This window comes from Paramormyrops kingsleyae, chromosome 1 (genome assembly GCF_048594095.1).
Source record: "Paramormyrops kingsleyae isolate MSU_618 chromosome 1, PKINGS_0.4, whole genome shotgun sequence".
NCBI classification, from domain to species: Eukaryota; Metazoa; Chordata; class Actinopteri; order Osteoglossiformes; family Mormyridae; genus Paramormyrops; species Paramormyrops kingsleyae.
The window spans coordinates 58,146,193-58,164,042 of NC_132797.1; the positions used below are offsets into that span (position 1 = coordinate 58,146,193).

Below are 17,850 nucleotides of genomic sequence, written 5' to 3' on the forward strand. Positions count from 1 at the left end.
TAAGCATGACAGTAAAGGTTTCTTCCAATATTTTAACTCCAAGAGAGCACTAAAAGCTGAAATCACTAATTTGCAGGATAGTAAGGGCCTTGTAATGGATAACGAAATTGATATGGTAAACGAGTTTAATGATTATTTTTCAAGGGTGTTCATAATAGAGAACACAAGTAACTTACCACCAATTAATACGAATACAGCATCGTCTATGACCAATATATGTATAACTGAGGTTGATGTGATACTAAGCCTAGCTAAACTCAAAATAAATAAATCGCAAGGGCCGGATGGCATCTTACCTTTTGTCTTAAAAGAGATGAGGGATATTATTAGCCAACCTTTAACTTTAATATTCCAGAAATCGTTATCTGCGGGTGTGGTACCACCAGATTGGAAGCATGCTAATATAACACCAATATTCAAAAAAGGGGATAGAAGTAATCCAGCAAACTATAGGCCAATCAGTTTAACTAGCATTACTGGAAAAATAATGGAAGCTATAATTCAAGTGAAAATGGTAGATTACCTAGATGCAAATAACATTATAAAGGATAGCCAACATGGATTTAGGAGAGGTAGATCCTGCTTAACGAATCTGCTTGAGTTCTTTGAGGAAGCTACAAGTGAAATTGATCACAAAAAGGCCTATGATGTGATTTACTTAGATTTCCAGAAAGCCTTTGATGTTGTCCCCCACAAACGGCTCTTGTTAAAGCTTAAAGCTGCAGGAGTTTTAGGAACTGTGGCAGCTTGGATCAAAAACTGGCTAACTAATAGGAAGCAGCGAGTAGTTATTAGAGGCACAATGTCACAGTGGGCCTCCGTTTATAGTGGGGTACCGCAGGGTTCAATTTTAGGACCACTATTGTTCCTAATTTACATTAATGATATTGACACGAATACATACAGTAAACTGGTTAAATTTGCAGACGACACCAAGGTGGGCGGGGTAGCAGATACTAATCTAGCAGCAGAGAGGCTTCAACGGGATCTGGATTTAATTAGCGAATGGGCTGATACTTGGCAGATGAAATTTAACACAGATAAATGTAAGGTAATCCATGCAGGGAGCAGAAATATACAGTACAGATATTTTATGGGTTCCACTGAAATAAAGGTAGCTGATTACGAGAAAGATCTCGGTATGTATGTTGATGCTTCCATGTCCCACTCTCGCCAATGTGGGGAAGCAATAAAAAAGGCGAACAGAATGTTGGGTTATATCTCTAGATGTGTGGAGTTTAAGTCAAGGAAGGTGATGTTACACTTATATAATTCCTTGGTAAGACCCCACCTAGAATACTGTGTGTAGGTTTGGTCACCATACCTCAAGAAGGACATTGCTGCCTTAGAAAAGGTGCAACGAAGAGCTACGAGAATGATTCCTGGTCTTAGAGGAATGTCTTACGAGGAGAGGTTAGCGGAACTGAATCTGTTCAGCCTTGAGCAGAGGAGACTAAGGGGGGATATGATTCAGGTCTATAAGATTCTAACGGGTCTGGATGCTGTTCAGCCAAATGACTATTTCAATATTAGTCTAAATACTAGAACTCGTGGCCATAAGTGGAAATTAGCGGGAGAACATTTTAAAACAAATTTGAGGAAGCACTTCTTTACACAGCGTGTAGTCAGAGTATGGAATAGTCTTCCTGCTATTGTAGTGGAAGCTAAAACCATGGGTTCCTTTAAATCAGACCTAGATAAGATTTTAACAACTCTGAGCTATTAGCTAAGTTCTCCCCAAACGAGCTTGATGGGCCGAATGGCCTCCTCTCGTTTGTAAATTTCTTATGTTCTTATGTTATATTCCATGAGCACATGAGACAATTTTATGCACTTTATATGCAACAGCAGTATTTGCACTCTAAACATTTTTTTATTTATGCACAGTAAATGCAACAGCAGTATTTGCACTGTAAACCTTTTTTATTTATATAAAGTGTGAGTGAATTTAAACTATATGGCTATGCTGTGGTTCCTTTGCGTGCGTGCGTGCGGGGGGCCTCCATGTCCATGTTGCTTGGGGCCCCCAAATTCCTTCAAACGGCCCTGGACACAGTCACAGGTAAGCTGTGATGAAATAGTTAAAGCAAACATTTTGTTGACTACTACATACAGGAGTTGCAGATTTAAAGCAAGCCATTTATCTAATTTCTGTAATTGTTTATGTATACTCTGAGTTTATATATGTTAATTAATAATTTATGGAATGTTATATATTTATGATTGTTTTATCAGCACCTCTATGACTCCCAGTGTGAGGATGAAAACGAAAGTGACTCATTGGCAGGCAGTTCAGGAGTGTCTTTAACTATCAATGCAACTCAAATGTGTAAGTTTTGTTCTTTGCACTTTAAAGCGAACTGTCTCTAACCATGTTAGTACAGCTGTGCATCTTCCCCTCTGTCATAATACAATACATATGTACATCTGCCAGCTGACCTTTGTAATTGCTGGTAAGGTTCTTAATGATGTCATCATTTTTAATCTCAGTGTTGTAAGTATTGCATTTTGTGATGCTTTCACAATATTTTAGTGTGATTTATTTTTTGGTGATTGTTTTGTGAAAAAATGTTGATTCCAGGTCAGCTGGGGTGCTAAATGTCCGAGAACTAGTGTACCTGTGTAAACATTAAACTTTCACACAGTAGTGCACGGGCTGAAACGAGATTGGGACTTTCTGACTCACAAATGCAGCTCACTCACCATAATGACTGCAGACACATTAGAAATGCAAACTATGTGGTTGTTTTTATATAGATTATTGTAGTTATTTTTATCTAAGTTTAACTTATGTTATCAGGATAATGACTTTACCACAATGTCTTACATTACACAAGCTTATTAATAGTGTTTATCTATACATAGCCTAAAATGCAACATCATTCACACGTTGTATTGCTGTTGCCATTGCAGATGTTTGCTAGGTTTATGTAACTGGATCATTAAATTTGAGATGAAAATGTGATCATCCTTTTAGGTGACCCAGTCAGTAATGGTAACACGGAGAACAGTGGAAGCCTTGATTGTTCCAGAAAGGTAGGCATTACCACAGTGTTTGTTTCAAAATTTGTTCTCTTACTACAAAAATTAAAATATTTTAATTATTTATGTAATCTGCTCTGTCTCATTTGTGTGTAACGTCATTGTGGTGTAGCAGGACAGTCTAAGGTTTCTGAGGACTGTCTATGGCTAACAGTAGTTTATGTGTAAGACACTGGCCAAATCAACTCGTATTTGTGTGTAACATCATTGTGGTGTAGCAGGACAGTGTAAGGTTTCTGAGGACTGTATGGCTAACAGTAGTTTATGTGTAAGACACTGGCCAAATCAACTCTTATTTGTGTGTAACATCATTGTGGTGTAGCAGGACAGTGTGAGGTTTCTGAGAACTGTATGGCTAACAGTAGTTGTGTGTAAGACACTGGCCAAATCAACTCTTATTTGTGTGTAACGTCATTGTGGTGTAGCAGGACAGTGTGAGGTTTCTGAGGACTGTATGGCTAACAGTAGTTGTGTGTAAGACACTGGCCAAATCAACTCTTATTTGTGTGTAACGTCATTGTGGTGTAGCAGGACAGTGTGAGGTTTCTGAGGACTGTATGGCTAACAGTAGTTTATGTGTAAGACACTGGCCAAATCAACTCTTATTTGTGTGTAACATCATTGTGGTGTAGCAGGACAGTGTAAGGCTAAGACTGTAAATAACATTAAATTTAGGAAATAGGCGCCAAATTTTGTGCTTTAATTTTTGGAAATGTTTAAAAGCTTTTATCTTGTTTTATGTTGTATACTGAAACGTGTTCTGTCCATTTTGAACATCACAGTCTTTTTTAGTGGATTTAGATATGGTGTTTTGATCTGGTTGCAAGCTGCAACAAAATAGGTTTTTAAAATTTATAATAGAAAAATGTAGGGCTGGACATTTTTTTCCATACATACATACATTTTTACAGCAATCTAGACAGCCTAAAAAATCTATATATATCTATATATATATATATAAATATATCTGAAGGAGTAAAAGTATACGGCAAACTGAAATGTTTGTGTTGCAGGAAGTCACGGTTGAGTCTCACCAAAGGTTTTCTGGACCCACTGATGATGACTCGTATTTGGATGACTCTTCTATGAATTACAACAACAATAATAAAAGCTTAAATGAGACAATGGTAAGTTTCACCTACTGCTGTACTTAAATTGCCTCTTGTCACTTTAGTTGCAGTTTAGTTGTTACTTAATGTGGAGTGTTTGATATTTATTTGCACATGTATTTAAGAACATAAGAACATAAGAAATTTACAAACGAGAGGAGGCCATTCGGCCCATCAAGCTCGTTTGGGGAGAACTTAACTAATAGCTCAGAGTTGTTAAAATCTTATCTAGCTCTGATTTAAAGGAACCCATGGTTTTAGCTTCCACTACACTAGCAGGAAGACTATTCCATACTCTAACTACACGCTGTGTAAAGAAGTGCTTCCTCAAATTTGTTTTAAAATGTTCTCCCGCTAATTTCCACTTATGGCCACGAGTTCTAGTATTTAGACTAATATTGAAATAGTCATTTGGCTGAACAGCATCCAGACCCGTTACAATCTTATAGACCTGAATCATATCCCCCCTTAGTCTCCTTTGCCAAAGGCTAAACAGAATCAGTTCCGCATAACCTCTCCTCATAAGACATTCCTCTAAGACCAGGAATCATTCTCGTAGCTCTTCGTTGCACCTTTTCTAAGGCAGCAATGTCCTTCTTGAGGTATGGTGACCAAACCTGCACACAGTATTCTAGGTGGGGTCTTACCAAGGAATTATATAAGTGTAACATCACCTCCCTTGACTTAAACTCCACACTTCTAGAGATATAACCCAACATTCTGTTCGCCTTTTTTATTGCTTCCCCACACTGGCGAGAGTGGGACATGGAAGCATCAACATACATACCGAGATCTTTCTCGTAATCAGCTACCTTTATTTCAGTGGAACCCATAAAATATCTGTACTTTATATTTCTGCTCCCTGCATGGATTACCTTGCATTTGTCTGTGTTAAATTTCATCTGCCAAGTATCAGCCCAGTCGCTAATTAAATCCAGATCCCGTTGAAGCCTCTCAGCTGCTAGATTAGTATCTGCTACCCCGCCCACCTTGGTGTCGTCTGCAAATTTAACCAGTTTACTGTATGTATTTGTGTCAATATCATTAATGTAAATTAGGAACAATAGTGGTCCTAAAATTGAACCCTGCGGTACCCCACTATGAACGGAGGCCCACTGTGACATTGTGCCTCTAATAACTACTCGCTGCTTCCTGTCAGTTAGCCAGTTTTTGATCCAAGCTGCCACAGTTCCTAAAATCCCTGCAGCTTTAAGCTTTAGTAAGAGCCGTTTGTGGGGGACAACATCAAAGGCCTTCTGGAAATCTAAGTAAATCACATCATAGGCCTTTTTGTGATCAATTTCACTTGTAGCTTCCTCAAAGAACTCAAGTAGATTCGTTAAGCAGGATCTACCTCTCCTAAATCCATGTTGGCTATGCTTTATGATGTTATTTGCATCTAGGTAATCTACCATTTTCACTTGAATTATAGCTTCCATTATTTTTCCAGTAATGCTAGTTAAACTGATTGGCCTATAGTTTGATGGATTACTTCTATCCCCTTTTTTGAATATGGGTGTTATATTAGCATGCTTCCAATCTGATGGTACCACACCCGCAGATAACGATTTCTTGAATATTAAAGTTAAAGGTTGGCTAATAATATCCCTCATCTCTTTTAAAACTATAGGTAAGATGCCATCAGGCCCGTGTGATTTATTTATTTTGAGTTTAGCTAGGCTTATTATCACATCAACCTCAGTTATACATGTATTGGTCATAGACGATGCTGTATTCGTATTAATTGGTGGTAAGTTACTTGTGTTCTCTATTGTGAACACCCTTGAAAAATAATCATTAAACTCATTTACCATATCAATTTCATTATCAATTATAAGTCCATTACTATCCTGCAAATTAGTGATTTCAGCTTTTAGTGCTCTCTTGTAGTTAAAATATTGGAAGAAACCTTTACTGTCATGCTTAGCCTCCAATGCAATTTTTCTTTCTACATCCCTCTTGGATAGCCTAATGTCATTTTTTAAGCCTGTAGACTTAGATACTCCTGCTTAATTTTGAAATCATTAGTTATTTTCCAATTGTGGAACAGAGCCCTTTTCCTCCTGACTTTATTCCTAATTTCCTTAGTAAACCACCTTGGTTGTCGTTTCCTAGATTTAGTTTTGCTGGAAACAGGTATGAAGTCCTCTTGCACTTGCAACAATGTGCTTTTGAAAAATTCCCATGCCTCTTCTACTGTTTTGCTATTTAACTCTGTCCAGCTTACAGTTTCTAATTTCCGTCTCATACCATTAAAGTTAGCCTTCCTAACATTGTATACTTTTAATTTCGACTTTGCTCTTCGGACACTAAAATTAACCTCGAATTTAACCATGTTATGATCACTACCATACAATGGGCCTAAAACCTCTAAATTTCCAATCCTATCCTGGTTATTACAGAAAACGAGATCAAGAAGGGCTTCTCCCCTGGTAGGAGTATTAACAAACTGGGTAAAAAAACAATCCAGTACTAATTCCACCATCTCAAGTTCATTTACAGAAGAGCCAGAGACTGTGTCCCACTGTATCCCAGGTAAATTAAAATCACCCATAACCACCACATCATTTTTATTACTCATAATCCTGATATCATCATATAATATTCTGCTTTCCTCTACAGCTACATCAGGTGCTCTATAACAAACCCCGACAATTAGGCCATTTGAATCTTTAGCATCAAGTTTTATCCATACAGCTTCTGAATTTTTATTTTTATCAGTGAGATCCCTTGCCTGCAAGTTTTCTTTTACGTATACTGCAACACCACCTCCCTTCTTGCCTATCCGGTCTCTACGGAACAACGTATAACCATCCATATTATATTCATCACCATCATTGTCACTCATCCATGTTTCAGTTATTCCTATAATGTCGTAATTGTCTGAAGAAATCAAAGCCTCCAAGTCATTAATTTTGTTTCTAATACTCCTAGCATTCAAACACAGACCACTAATGGTAGGCCTTTTACAGTGTCTACTTTTAATATTTATTTGGGCTTTCCGTCTCTCCCCACATAAATTCTTAACTGACCTCCCTGCCCCCCCAGTCCCTAGTTTAAACATTCCTCAACTATTCTGCACATACGCCTCCCCAATACACTGGTTCCCCTATGGTTCAGGTGCAACCCGTCCGGCTTGAACAGGTCCCACCTGTTCCAGAAGGTCTTATAGTGCCCCATAAACCTGAACCCCTCTTTCCTACACCACCATTTTAGCCACGCATTAAATTCCCTTATCTCAGCTAACTTTGCCTGACTTGCACGTGGCACGGGAAGTATTCCAGAGAATACCACCGTGGATGTTCTGCTTCTAAGCTTATCTGCTACTTCTATAAATTTATCTTGCAGAACAGCCCTTCTGCCCTTTCCTATGTCATTGGTGCCAACATGCACCACGACCACTGGATCCACCCCGGCTGGGGCCAAAAGCCTGTCCACTCGATCTGGAAGGTCCCCTACCTGGGCACCAGGCAGGCAAGACACCGTACGGGACCCTCTATCACGGGTGCACACATAACTATCTACCCCTCTTATAATTGAATCCCCTACTACCACAACCTCCCTCCTACTGGGGCTAGGTGGCTCCTTGGTGCCCAAGGGCTCACCTGCCTCCCCAGTCTCTTCCGGCTCTAAAGCCGGAAGCACCTGAAAGCGGTTAGACACCGTTACTTCAGGTGATGCCGCCTCTGTGAATTGTGTACGCCCTTTTCTACGTCTACGACCTACATTCACCCAGCTCTCTCGACCTACCTGTTCATCATTCTCCCCCCTCCCCGCTTGTGACGTACATACAGTCTCCCTAGAAGGCGTATTAACTCTCTCGTTAAACTCATTATTGTGTTGGATGAGAGCCAGTCGCTCCTCTAGGTCACGAACCTGGACCATGAGTGAGTCAACTAACCTACATCGCTCGCAGACGAAGTCCGACTGGACGCAAGCATCCAGAAGGGTAAACATCTTGCAAACACAACACTGAGCTGGCCCCATAATTACCTAACTCACTATGTCCCCGTCCTTTACTCCCAGCCCAGTATATTAATAGAGAATATTTAAACTTTTAGTTGATCTAATTAACATATAGTTAAAACAAAGTGCCGAGTACACTAAAACACTAAATTAACACTAGAAAGACTGACTGGGTCAATTGACCCAAATCAAACAAAATCGCTGCTATTTCTCATTGAAGTTCTTGCTACGAAAATCTGAAAAAATCTGACTTTTATTTTTTTATCATTCTTGAACAGAACATGGTAACACAAATGAAGTTGCTGGTGAAATTAGTATTTTACAGCAGTATATACCTAGAAAGACTGACTGGGTCAATTGACGTAATGTCATGCAAATGAATTAGATAACCAAGTCATAATAACAATAACATAATAGTCATAACACCATCACCGACAGGGCAACTTGAGAGAAGAGTCAGCTGTCAAGTCACGGTCGCTTGTAAACGCAACAAAACTGTCACTACCTGTGACACGTGCAAGCGTCCTGTTTGCGGCAAATGCTTGGCCAAAATATGCATGAGCTGTCAAACGAAAGCTAACTGAAGCTAACTTTTTTCAGATTTTTGTAGCAAGAACTTCAATGAGAAATAGCAGTGATTTTGTTTGATTTGGGTCAATTGACCCAGTCAGTCTTTCTAATGTTAAGACAGCATTACCATTAATGCATTAGCAATGTTTGTACTTACAAAACATTTGACATTTTAAAAACTATGACACACCTGCTCCTCCTCCAGTGTCGTCTTGGATGCAGCAGGTCTCCGCCGATGGTCCACCGTAGACGTCTAAGAAATGACAAAGCATAAGAAAGATTGTTGCCACCAAGAGGAACATTCAGAGAAGTGAGCTGTGTGTTGCCCCTATGATTAAGTTCTTAAGACAGCATTACCATTAATGCATTAGCAATGTTTGTACTTACGAAACATTTGACATTTTAAAAACTATGACACACCTTCTCCTCATCCCATATATATATATATGACATAAGCATGCACAATTTATTTGTCATATGTAGTGTTAAGAGAAAACACACCTGCTGGCCAGCCATCCTCCTACTCTCCTGAGTGTGTTCACCCTGCACACGCTGCCTCTTCTATTGTGATTAAAAAACAAAGTTTTGTTGGAGAAGTACTGATCAAACATCCCGTAAAAAATAGGCCACCAAGTTACAGCATGCATCCATTACCTGCTGAACAAGCGTCCAGTCGAACGGGTTGGAAGCACGTGGCACAGTCACCTCGCCAACCACAACCAACTTGGGGGAGACTCGTCTGACCACTGGTGGTGAAGTCTTCAGGGTAGCTGGTGCCTTAGAAGGAGCCGCCTGCAATTCAAAGAGTTTGTTTAGGCTCCATAGACCGCAATGTGGTTGTATATAAGCTGCAATGCATGTAATGGACCATCATTACCACAACCAAATTGGGGGGCACTGGTCTCTCCACTGGTGGTGAAGTCTTCGGAGAGGCCGGTGCATCTGGAGTAGCTGCCTGTAGTTGCAAAGAGGCAGCATCCCAGAGCAACCATGTAAGGATCTCCATCCCTACATTGTCACTTAGGTGCACCTGCCAGACATAGTCACAAGTAAACAAATGTAGACATTGACAGTAAATCTTCATTAGCATTTTTACAGCAACATGTTTTACGTACGCCATCTTTGCACCACAGCTCCAGGCGACTCAGCGGGAAGTGTTCAGCAACGGATAGGTACCGAATACCTAGAAGAAAAAGCAGTTCAACCATGAATCTTATTTCTAGCCAGCCTAGAATTTTGTAATACTGCTCAGATAAAGTAGAAATGTGTAGCAAGAGAAGAAAATATTACTTTAATTTGAGATGAAATTAATTACGATTTACTGTGTGCTGAAGGACAAATGTCATTGCTCAACCAAGGAAATTTTAGACTGCAAAAACATGTTGATCGTTATGACAGAAACACTCGTGTGGCAAAAGAGTCACTTTTCCCCCGAGTGAGGGGGTCTATTAACACAGGTAAACTGAGGAATGAAACAGGTGAACTTAGGTAGGGCTGGGGGCGCAGTGGTTTTGGCTGCAAATAAGGCTTTGGCAAAGGCGAGGGGTCCGTGAGGACTGGAGGGCAGGAACGGAAACAGGACAAAGGGACGCAGAGGTCAACAAGTGGCACCGACAGGCGTGGCTTGTAGGAACAGAACTCGAGCTGTGGGAAGAGAACAGAGAGAGCCGCTCGGCATGTGCCGAGCGGGACACAACAACAATACCTCGCCCCGTCTGTGGGGAGACAATCCTGTTTAAGGGATCCCACGCAGGTGCGGCTTGTTAGCCCTCATCCGCAAGGTGGTTTGGGATGTGGGTGTAACATTGATATTTCATTGACAGTAACAAAACAGCTCCCCAAATAATGGTAATAGCTGTCTTTTTAAACTTTTAAAGCAATTTTGTATTTTTGTTAAATAGTCTTCTGAAAAAGAGCAGTGTTTTGTACATACCCTCCTGAGCGGCCACACGATGGTACTCCTGGCGCAGGAGACGTTGCACTGCTTCATCCACGGTGAGACGTGTAGGGAAATCCAGAACAACCACCTGTATTTATTTAAAAAGAATAACAATCATTTAAACAATATTTAATTTGCAAGATTTCAATGAACGAATGCATTGAAAAAATAAAGAGTTACATTAGGCCAGCGGTTGCAGAGAGTGGTGAGCAGCCTCCTGAAGTCAGCTCCAGCCTCGGTGATGGTCCTGCTGGCGGTCAAGTTGTTGCTGGGTGCTAACACGCAGACTACCTCGGGTGTCCGAGGAAGAACTGCATGCAGCACCTCACGCCTCAACTCAGCCGCGCTCGCCCCTGGAGTCGACATCAACCCGAAGGAGAGTCGGCCCTGTGGCATGGTGACAAACCCATCTACGATCGCTCGCAAATGGGAGTCACCAACCAACAGAGCCAACTGCAAAAGGAAAAGCACAATACATGATTGAAAATGATCAGTTAATCGTGAAGAGCAAAATGTATGTAAAGAACAAAACAGAATTACCTTCTTCTCCGGGTCCTCGGCTGGAATAACCAACTTGTGGCTCCGTCCAGTCACACGAGATAGTGGCCACCGCCTCACCCGATGACGAAAGCCAGTCCCACGGCCTATTTAGAGACACACAGAAACCAAGATAAAACTTTCAATTCTTGGAGCAGTCAACGAAATGAACACACAAGCACTACATACGTGAAGAGAGGTATGATGCCATCTGCTGGGGTTCCTCTTGGAAGGCCGTGGAACGTGACACCTACAACAGGTTTTCATCAAAGTTTTTGATAAGTACAATGGCATCATGACACTGTAACAAAGTAAAATTACTAGCAGCCACTGTCATGAGAACAGAAGAAGACTTTTCTGATTTGTAGGTTAGATACCTCCTTGGTGACGTCATATGGGCAAATCGGAGGATCTGCCAGGTCCAGCTTCCTCCATCTCTTCTTGGCAGCCTCTGAACGACTCCCTTTACGCGGCATCCTCTCTGGTGTAAACCTGTGAAATACACGACAACTGGCAAGAACAAGGTTATCTCCACCCAAAGTGGATGGAGAGCAGACAAGCAGAAAAATGTAAAAAATGCAGTTATGGAACAACTTCTAGAAAAATGTATATGTTTTTTGTAGGTAGTGTGTCTGTGTGTGTGTGTGTGTGTGTGTGGGCACGGGAGGTGTGGATGTGTGTGGGTATTTAAAATGACAGTTATTAATGGATGTGTGTTAAGGTTTTTTTTCTCTTTTTTGTGGTAATGTGCTGACTGCAATGTACTTGATGATTTGTGGTGATGCCAAAGCACAGCAGCTCTCACAGAATGAGGAACTGTAAAGAGAAGCAGAATAGATTGGTATTATTTGTACTGTAGAACATTACTTAAGAGGAAAAACTGTTTTAGCAAGAAACCCGAGTGCAATGAAATAGCCTACATTGTAGTTTCACATAGCCTGTTCGACATAGTTGATCAAACACAAAAGCCATTATTGTGAACTGCTAGTTTTATCCATAGTGCCCTGAATTTCTCTTCTCGACATGTGAGTTTATTTAGGAAAGCATCTCAACACAAGGCGAAAGGTCAAACCATATGTATAGCAAGCCACGATGCAGCGTAGAATTTATTTTTGTGTTGCTGTGGCAGCCTCTCTGAAGCCTGAACTCTAATAACCACTGCACTATTGAAACTGACACGTCTTGAAAGTAACACTTAGGCAAATGAGAAATATAATTTAAAGAATTCATGTAATTAAATTAAAAGGTGTTGACACAGTAGTAGTTTAAGGATGTGCATAATTATGGAACCAGAGTATTATAAGTTTGTAGAGCAGTGTGTAGACTTTTTATATGAAATATATATCACAACATACTCTGCTAACATACTCGATTATTATTAATTATGGAATGACACTGAAAGGCCAGCAAAGCAGTCACAAACTCTGTCAGTTATACAGTGATGCCAACCACAGCATGACAATACCCTCACAGCACACAGAGCTATTAAATACTGACTTAGTTACCTGCCAAATGTAAGAATGCTTAGAGTATTTCATTCATTCATTAAGCAATGCAATTGTACAAAACTGCAGGAACATTCAATAAACTTCAATACAGAAATGCAAATCAATAAGGATTTTTTAAAAGACATTTACACATTTAGCAATACAAGTTTCTTGTAAGAAAATGACATTCAATACAAAGTACTTCATACATAGAATACACGTTCAATGTACTGATGTAGTAAGTCCTTTTATTGCACATTTCGCACCTCATTTCATTTCAGTTCATTTGCACAACACCCACTCATACACGTAAGGGATAATGTACAGGCAGCCGGTAGTTATCGCAGAAATAAGCCCCGACAGTGTGATCAGGACCCGACGCGAAGCGGAGGGTCTTGTATTACACTGTCGGGGCTTATTTCGCGATAACTACCGGCTGCCTGTACATTATCCCGCTTATTACACGGCTACATGCCACATAAGGAAAAAAACTGGACATGAATATGAATTTGAAACATGTTATTGGCATATTTGTTTTAAATGAACATTTTTAAACGGTAATCTTTGTTGGCGCGGAGGGATTTTAAACATAAAGTAGTACCGGCTATGCGTTATTACTTTGGAGCGGTTATTATTTGAAAAGAACGAACCTGCAAATGTCTCAACTGACCAATCAGAATCAAGCATTCCAGAGAGCCGTGTAATAAAACGAAATAACATGTCTGTGTCCAAAATCACACACTGCATTTCACATACTATGTGAATTAACCTTATCAAACCTAATGTACTTTGAGCTATTTTTGTATTCCATTAGATTTAGGCTTATTATATTGTATGGACATAAGTTAGCAAAATATGATTTATGGTTTTGTTTTCAGGACTTTCTGGGCTACTCAGATATATAATAATTTGATGTGTACATACAATATTATTTTTTTCATGAGGAGAAATCAGTCGCGAGTACAGTAAAATCCAGTTATAACAGACTTCAAGGGACTTGGCAAAGCAGTCCGTTATATCTAAAATTCGTTATATCTAGGGTTGCTGTACGGCCAGAACAGAACTACAGGACACCATTTACTCCTGCCACACCCCAGCAGACAACCTTGTGGTATAGATTATTATATTTTACGTGTAGTAATCTAACTTTACCTGACCAGATGCATGACTATTAATAATCACCGGCACGCCAGGCGCCTTGTAGGCGGAGCTGCATGTCCGTTATAGCCGAACAAAACTACAGCTAAAAGTTGTATAAGGGACATGCTTTAGGGGGAAAGCGGAACCCCACGCGAACACGGGGAAAGCACGCAAGGTCCACACAGAAAGGCCAACCGAAGGATCGAACCGAGATCCTTCTCCGATAAACACTGCGCCACCGTGCAGCCGCAAACTACAGTTGAAAAGGTTAAATAAAAAAGCAGATGCTTACCTGCTCGACGTGTGACGTTTAGATAGTCAGGAAACTCGTAGCAATGCAATATGAAATCCAGTAGCTTTTGTCTCAACCAACCGCCAAAACCATCTGCAACTTCCAGAAAGATCTGGGAAGTTATATATGGTATGAATAAATCATTCGTATTGGACAATTCTTTTCATCCAACATCCAATCATATGTGAGTAGTGGCACATAGCAACGGCATAGCAACCACCTTGTATGCATGCAAGCGATTCTCGAAGTCTGGACCCATTCTAAACGGGGCACATATGACTCAATGTGGGCGATATGGAGGAAAATATTATATCACAATGGTTTTATATTTAAATCACGATTTTATCAGGTTTTTAACATGGGTTTGTGACGATTGTTTTTTTTTTTTTTTACTATTATGCAAATGATTGAACAATGCAACCAAATTATTTCTAACTATAAAGCATTTAGGCTTCAGGCTTCGTGTATACCGGCAAATCAACTTCCGGCTTTTGTACGCCTGTCATAAATCCGAACGACAATGCTATCATTTGTAGTTTTTAATCTTTATGGTTATATATATTTTAACAGTAGTGTCATACGCCTTTGTCAGAGATAACCTAATTCACCGTAAAATGGGTTTATTGTGTCTACCTTAGTATTAAGTGTTAAATCTTAAAATATTCATTCACCCCAGAAATGCATGTCCCGTATGTTGAAATCTGTGTGCTTCTGTTACCATTACTGTCTTCTAATTGTATTTTTTATTTATCTATCCTTTGTTTAACTAGGAAGGTTCCATTGAGATACCCCAGGTAGCATTCCCACATGGGCCCCATATGGGCTTAATGTGGGCCAAAATATGGGGCCCATGTGGGTTGGCCCATATGGGCCCCATCAAAATCTGCACCCAAGAATCAAATGGGCCCCATGTGGGCCAGCCCAGAAAACCCAAATGGGTTCGGTATGGGTTATTGCTGGGCCCCACATGGGCCAATTACCTGGGCACAATGTGGGCCAGCCCATATGGGCAAAGATGTGGGATTTATCTGTGGCCCATATGGGCAAATGATGTGGGATTTATTTGGGGCCCATATGGGCAAAGATGTGGGATTTATCTGGGGCCCATATGGGCAAAGATGTGGGATTTGTCTGGGGCCCATATGGGCAAAGATGTGGGATTTATCTGTGGCCCATATGGGCAAAGATGTGGGATTTATCTGGGGCCCATATGGGCAAAGATGTGGGATTTATCTGGGCCCCACATGGGCCACATCACCTGGGCACAATGTGGGCCAGCCCATATGGGCAAATGATGTGGGATTTATCTGGGCCCCACATGGGCCACATCACCTGGGCACAATGTGGGCCAGCCCATATGGGCAAGGATGTGGGATTTGTCTTAAACTGATAAGTTAAACTGTGGCTGAACCAAAAGTAAAGAAGCAGATAGGCCTAAAATCAGTTTTATGCAATATTTATTTAAGGAAAATCACACACTGACATCACAATTAAATAAAAAACCAGTTTACATTTATTTTACAAATTAAAAAAACCTCTTAGTCCACCAATTCCACTCTCCCCTGTTTGGAAGGGCCACTCTTCTGCTCTGCCTCTTGTCTGCGTCTCTTTTTGTAGAGGAATGAGGTAATGCTTCCTTTCACCTCATCTTTTGTAGCCTCTTTCGTTTTTGAATTTTTCCACACAGCACCTGGAAAAAAGTGAGGAATAATCTAATTAAATTTGTGCATTCCATTTGGCAGTAAGTGATATTTTATCTGTTTATCTAAAAATAATCAAATTACTATATCAGTCAATCCCAGAGTACAAGTTTAAAATCACCAACCTAACAATTACCAACCTAAAAATACAATAATATCTGCATTTTTATTGTACTGGGAGCAGCAGAGCATAAACAAATTTAAAACTGAAAAAAACTAATGTTAAATATATTACCACTTCTCAATTTATTTAAAACTTTGCCAGACTGCCAATTAATTTACCGCGATGTACGGAAATTTGAACCCTCCTTCCTCTTCCTCAGTCCCCCCCGTAATTTACGCCCATGCTTCTACGCATCTCTATGGTGTTTCTTTGCAAACAGGTTTCGGCTTTTAAAACACCCCTCCCCCAGGCCCGTTAAGGTGAAGGACGAGAGACGCTAAAGCAAGGCGCTGGGAAAATGCTTGATACATGCAATATGTCCATCATGTGCATTTAAAAAGGACGTTCTGAAATAATTATCAAAAAGGAACTAGATTACATTGGCAAATAACATTTGTTCTCCCGCTGAATTGAGTTATAATTTAATAATCATCATTTTACATGATGTTACGAAAAAATGGTTACAAATGTTTTAAACTGATCTGACTACAATATTGTACTTTATACTTTAACATCTATCACAGTATAGATTAGACGGCGTTTTAATACATATATACACACAAACACACACACACAATGGCGGTCATATACATTAAACAATGTTGTAAATTTAAAATAAAGCGCATACATGCTCAAAAAGCATTTGAGTTGGAAACTGTAGTTAAAAATATAAGAACGTTCAGATGCATGCAAATTGATATAACTCTCTGTTTATAATGTATTTTTCAATCAAACAATCAACTGTAAAATTACTTACCTAAAACGCACCGGGAAAGTTTTCAACTTCTGTGGAGTTTTTCGGGTGGACGTCCGGTGAAATAGCCGTTGGAATGTATCGCGCATGCGCAGTACAGCTCTAGCCCGCCAGGCCTTTTCAAAAGGTGCCTGTTTTCTGACTGATTGTTTGATGACTTGTTTGATGAATCTGTATGTATGTGGTCTTCAAGTATGTTATTTTTAAAATGTATTCACTCCTATTTTATTATGATGTTTATCAAAAAAAATAAAAATATTGATTTAACATTAGATGTAATTATCAGCTAAAACACAGATCTTATCAAAAGCTGTAGCCTATATTAAAATGCGCCCTGGGGGGGGGACGGGGGATGGGGGATGGGGGAGCAGTCACAATGACGTGTGACTGCACATTCACGGGGGAGCTGGGGGGGCAGAGACAATGACGTGTGAATGTGTCATCTCTGCTTGGCCACAATGAAAAGAGATATGTTTGAAGGGGTTAGGGTGAGGTTGTTTTCCTAACTTAAGAACACTGAACCAACGGTCAAGCATGGTGGTGGTAGTATCATGCTGTTTTGCTGACAGTACTGTACATTGCACAAAGAGGATGGAATAATGAAGCAGCACTAGGTAGATAGACTGGGATTTTTTTTGTCATAGTAGCAGATACAAAAAGAGGACCATAAAAGAAACAGAATAATAAGTATTTACTGTAACCCTCTGGATCAAGTCTGAGGCCTATCACCCACTTTCAAAGTCGTCTGACATGCCTTGACATTTTACAGTTTTCCTGAATTGCTAAAACACATTTCCTAAAATCTCCTCTCTTTTTCTCAAACCACTATAAGCACAAATCCTAAAATTCAAGCTGAACTCACAATACCTTACACTCGTCTTGCAAAATCAAACAATCTTCTGAAAACTATTATCTTTGCTCAAAAGCAAACACTGCTTTCAGATCACACATCAAGCCAGTCGGTTAAATAAACGCTAATGAACATGGTCATTACACACTACAGCAAAAAATTGAAAACACTATACAAGTCAAATATTTGTATATAAGTCAAAACTGTTGCTGGCATGCAAGTTAGAAACTGCAAGACTAGTAAAAAGAGTATGGTCGTCTACCAAAAATATTTGTATACTGTACATTTATGACTGCAAAAA

The 17,850-nt window shown here is 40.0% G+C and overlaps 2 protein-coding genes and 2 long non-coding RNA genes across 16 annotated transcripts in view; 1 reads left to right on the forward strand and 3 right to left on the reverse strand.

Moving 5' to 3' along the window:
• LOC140592703 (uncharacterized) overlaps positions 1–9,935 on the reverse strand; it is a 30,906-nt gene extending 20,971 nt beyond the window's left edge. For all 11 annotated transcript variants that reach the window (XR_011993121.1, XR_011993119.1, XR_011993120.1 and 8 more), the window contains exons 1-5: positions 9,803–9,935; positions 9,565–9,717; positions 9,342–9,479; positions 9,189–9,248; positions 8,878–8,940 (exon numbers count right to left, since the gene is read on the reverse strand). Coding sequence is in view for 7 of the 11 variants with exons in the window: in XM_072716763.1 (XP_072572864.1) it covers positions 8,878–8,940; positions 9,189–9,248; positions 9,342–9,479; positions 9,565–9,717; positions 9,803–9,895 (507 nt within the window). In the remaining 4 variants the exon portion in view is untranslated. The remainder of the gene's footprint in view (positions 1–8,877; positions 8,941–9,188; positions 9,249–9,341; positions 9,480–9,564; positions 9,718–9,802) is intronic.
• LOC140592707 (uncharacterized) lies at positions 2,249–4,247 on the forward strand. Its single transcript, XR_011993134.1, has 3 exons — positions 2,249–2,329; positions 2,978–3,036; positions 4,056–4,247. It is a non-coding gene; the product is annotated as an uncharacterized lncRNA (long non-coding RNA).
• A 256-nt stretch (positions 9,936–10,191) lies between the features above and the next one.
• LOC140592705 (uncharacterized) lies at positions 10,192–14,340 on the reverse strand. Of its 3 annotated transcripts, XM_072716781.1 has the most exons (8): positions 14,303–14,337; positions 14,083–14,194; positions 11,541–11,979; positions 11,353–11,413; positions 11,167–11,270; positions 10,807–11,079; positions 10,621–10,714; positions 10,192–10,331 (listed from the first exon to the last, which is right to left on the reverse strand). In XM_072716781.1, exons 3-8 carry the CDS (start codon positions 11,637–11,639, stop codon positions 10,285–10,287), a joined length of 678 nt encoding a protein of 225 aa, XP_072572882.1. In that variant the 5' UTR covers positions 11,640–11,979; positions 14,083–14,194; positions 14,303–14,337; the 3' UTR covers positions 10,192–10,284. The 3 variants fall into 3 exon arrangements, with proteins under 3 accessions (XP_072572882.1, XP_072572874.1, XP_072572876.1); XM_072716773.1 differs by lacking the exon at positions 10,192–10,331 and having other exon boundaries at positions 10,550–10,714; positions 14,303–14,340; XM_072716775.1 differs by lacking the exons at positions 10,192–10,331; positions 14,303–14,337 and having other exon boundaries at positions 10,550–10,714; positions 14,083–14,211.
• A 1,182-nt stretch (positions 14,341–15,522) lies between these two features.
• LOC140578856 (uncharacterized) lies at positions 15,523–17,022 on the reverse strand. The gene is made up of 2 exons (XR_011983138.1): positions 16,703–17,022; positions 15,523–15,772 (listed from the first exon to the last, which is right to left on the reverse strand). It is a non-coding gene; the product is annotated as an uncharacterized lncRNA (long non-coding RNA).
• Positions 17,023–17,850: the final 828 nt, after the last annotated feature.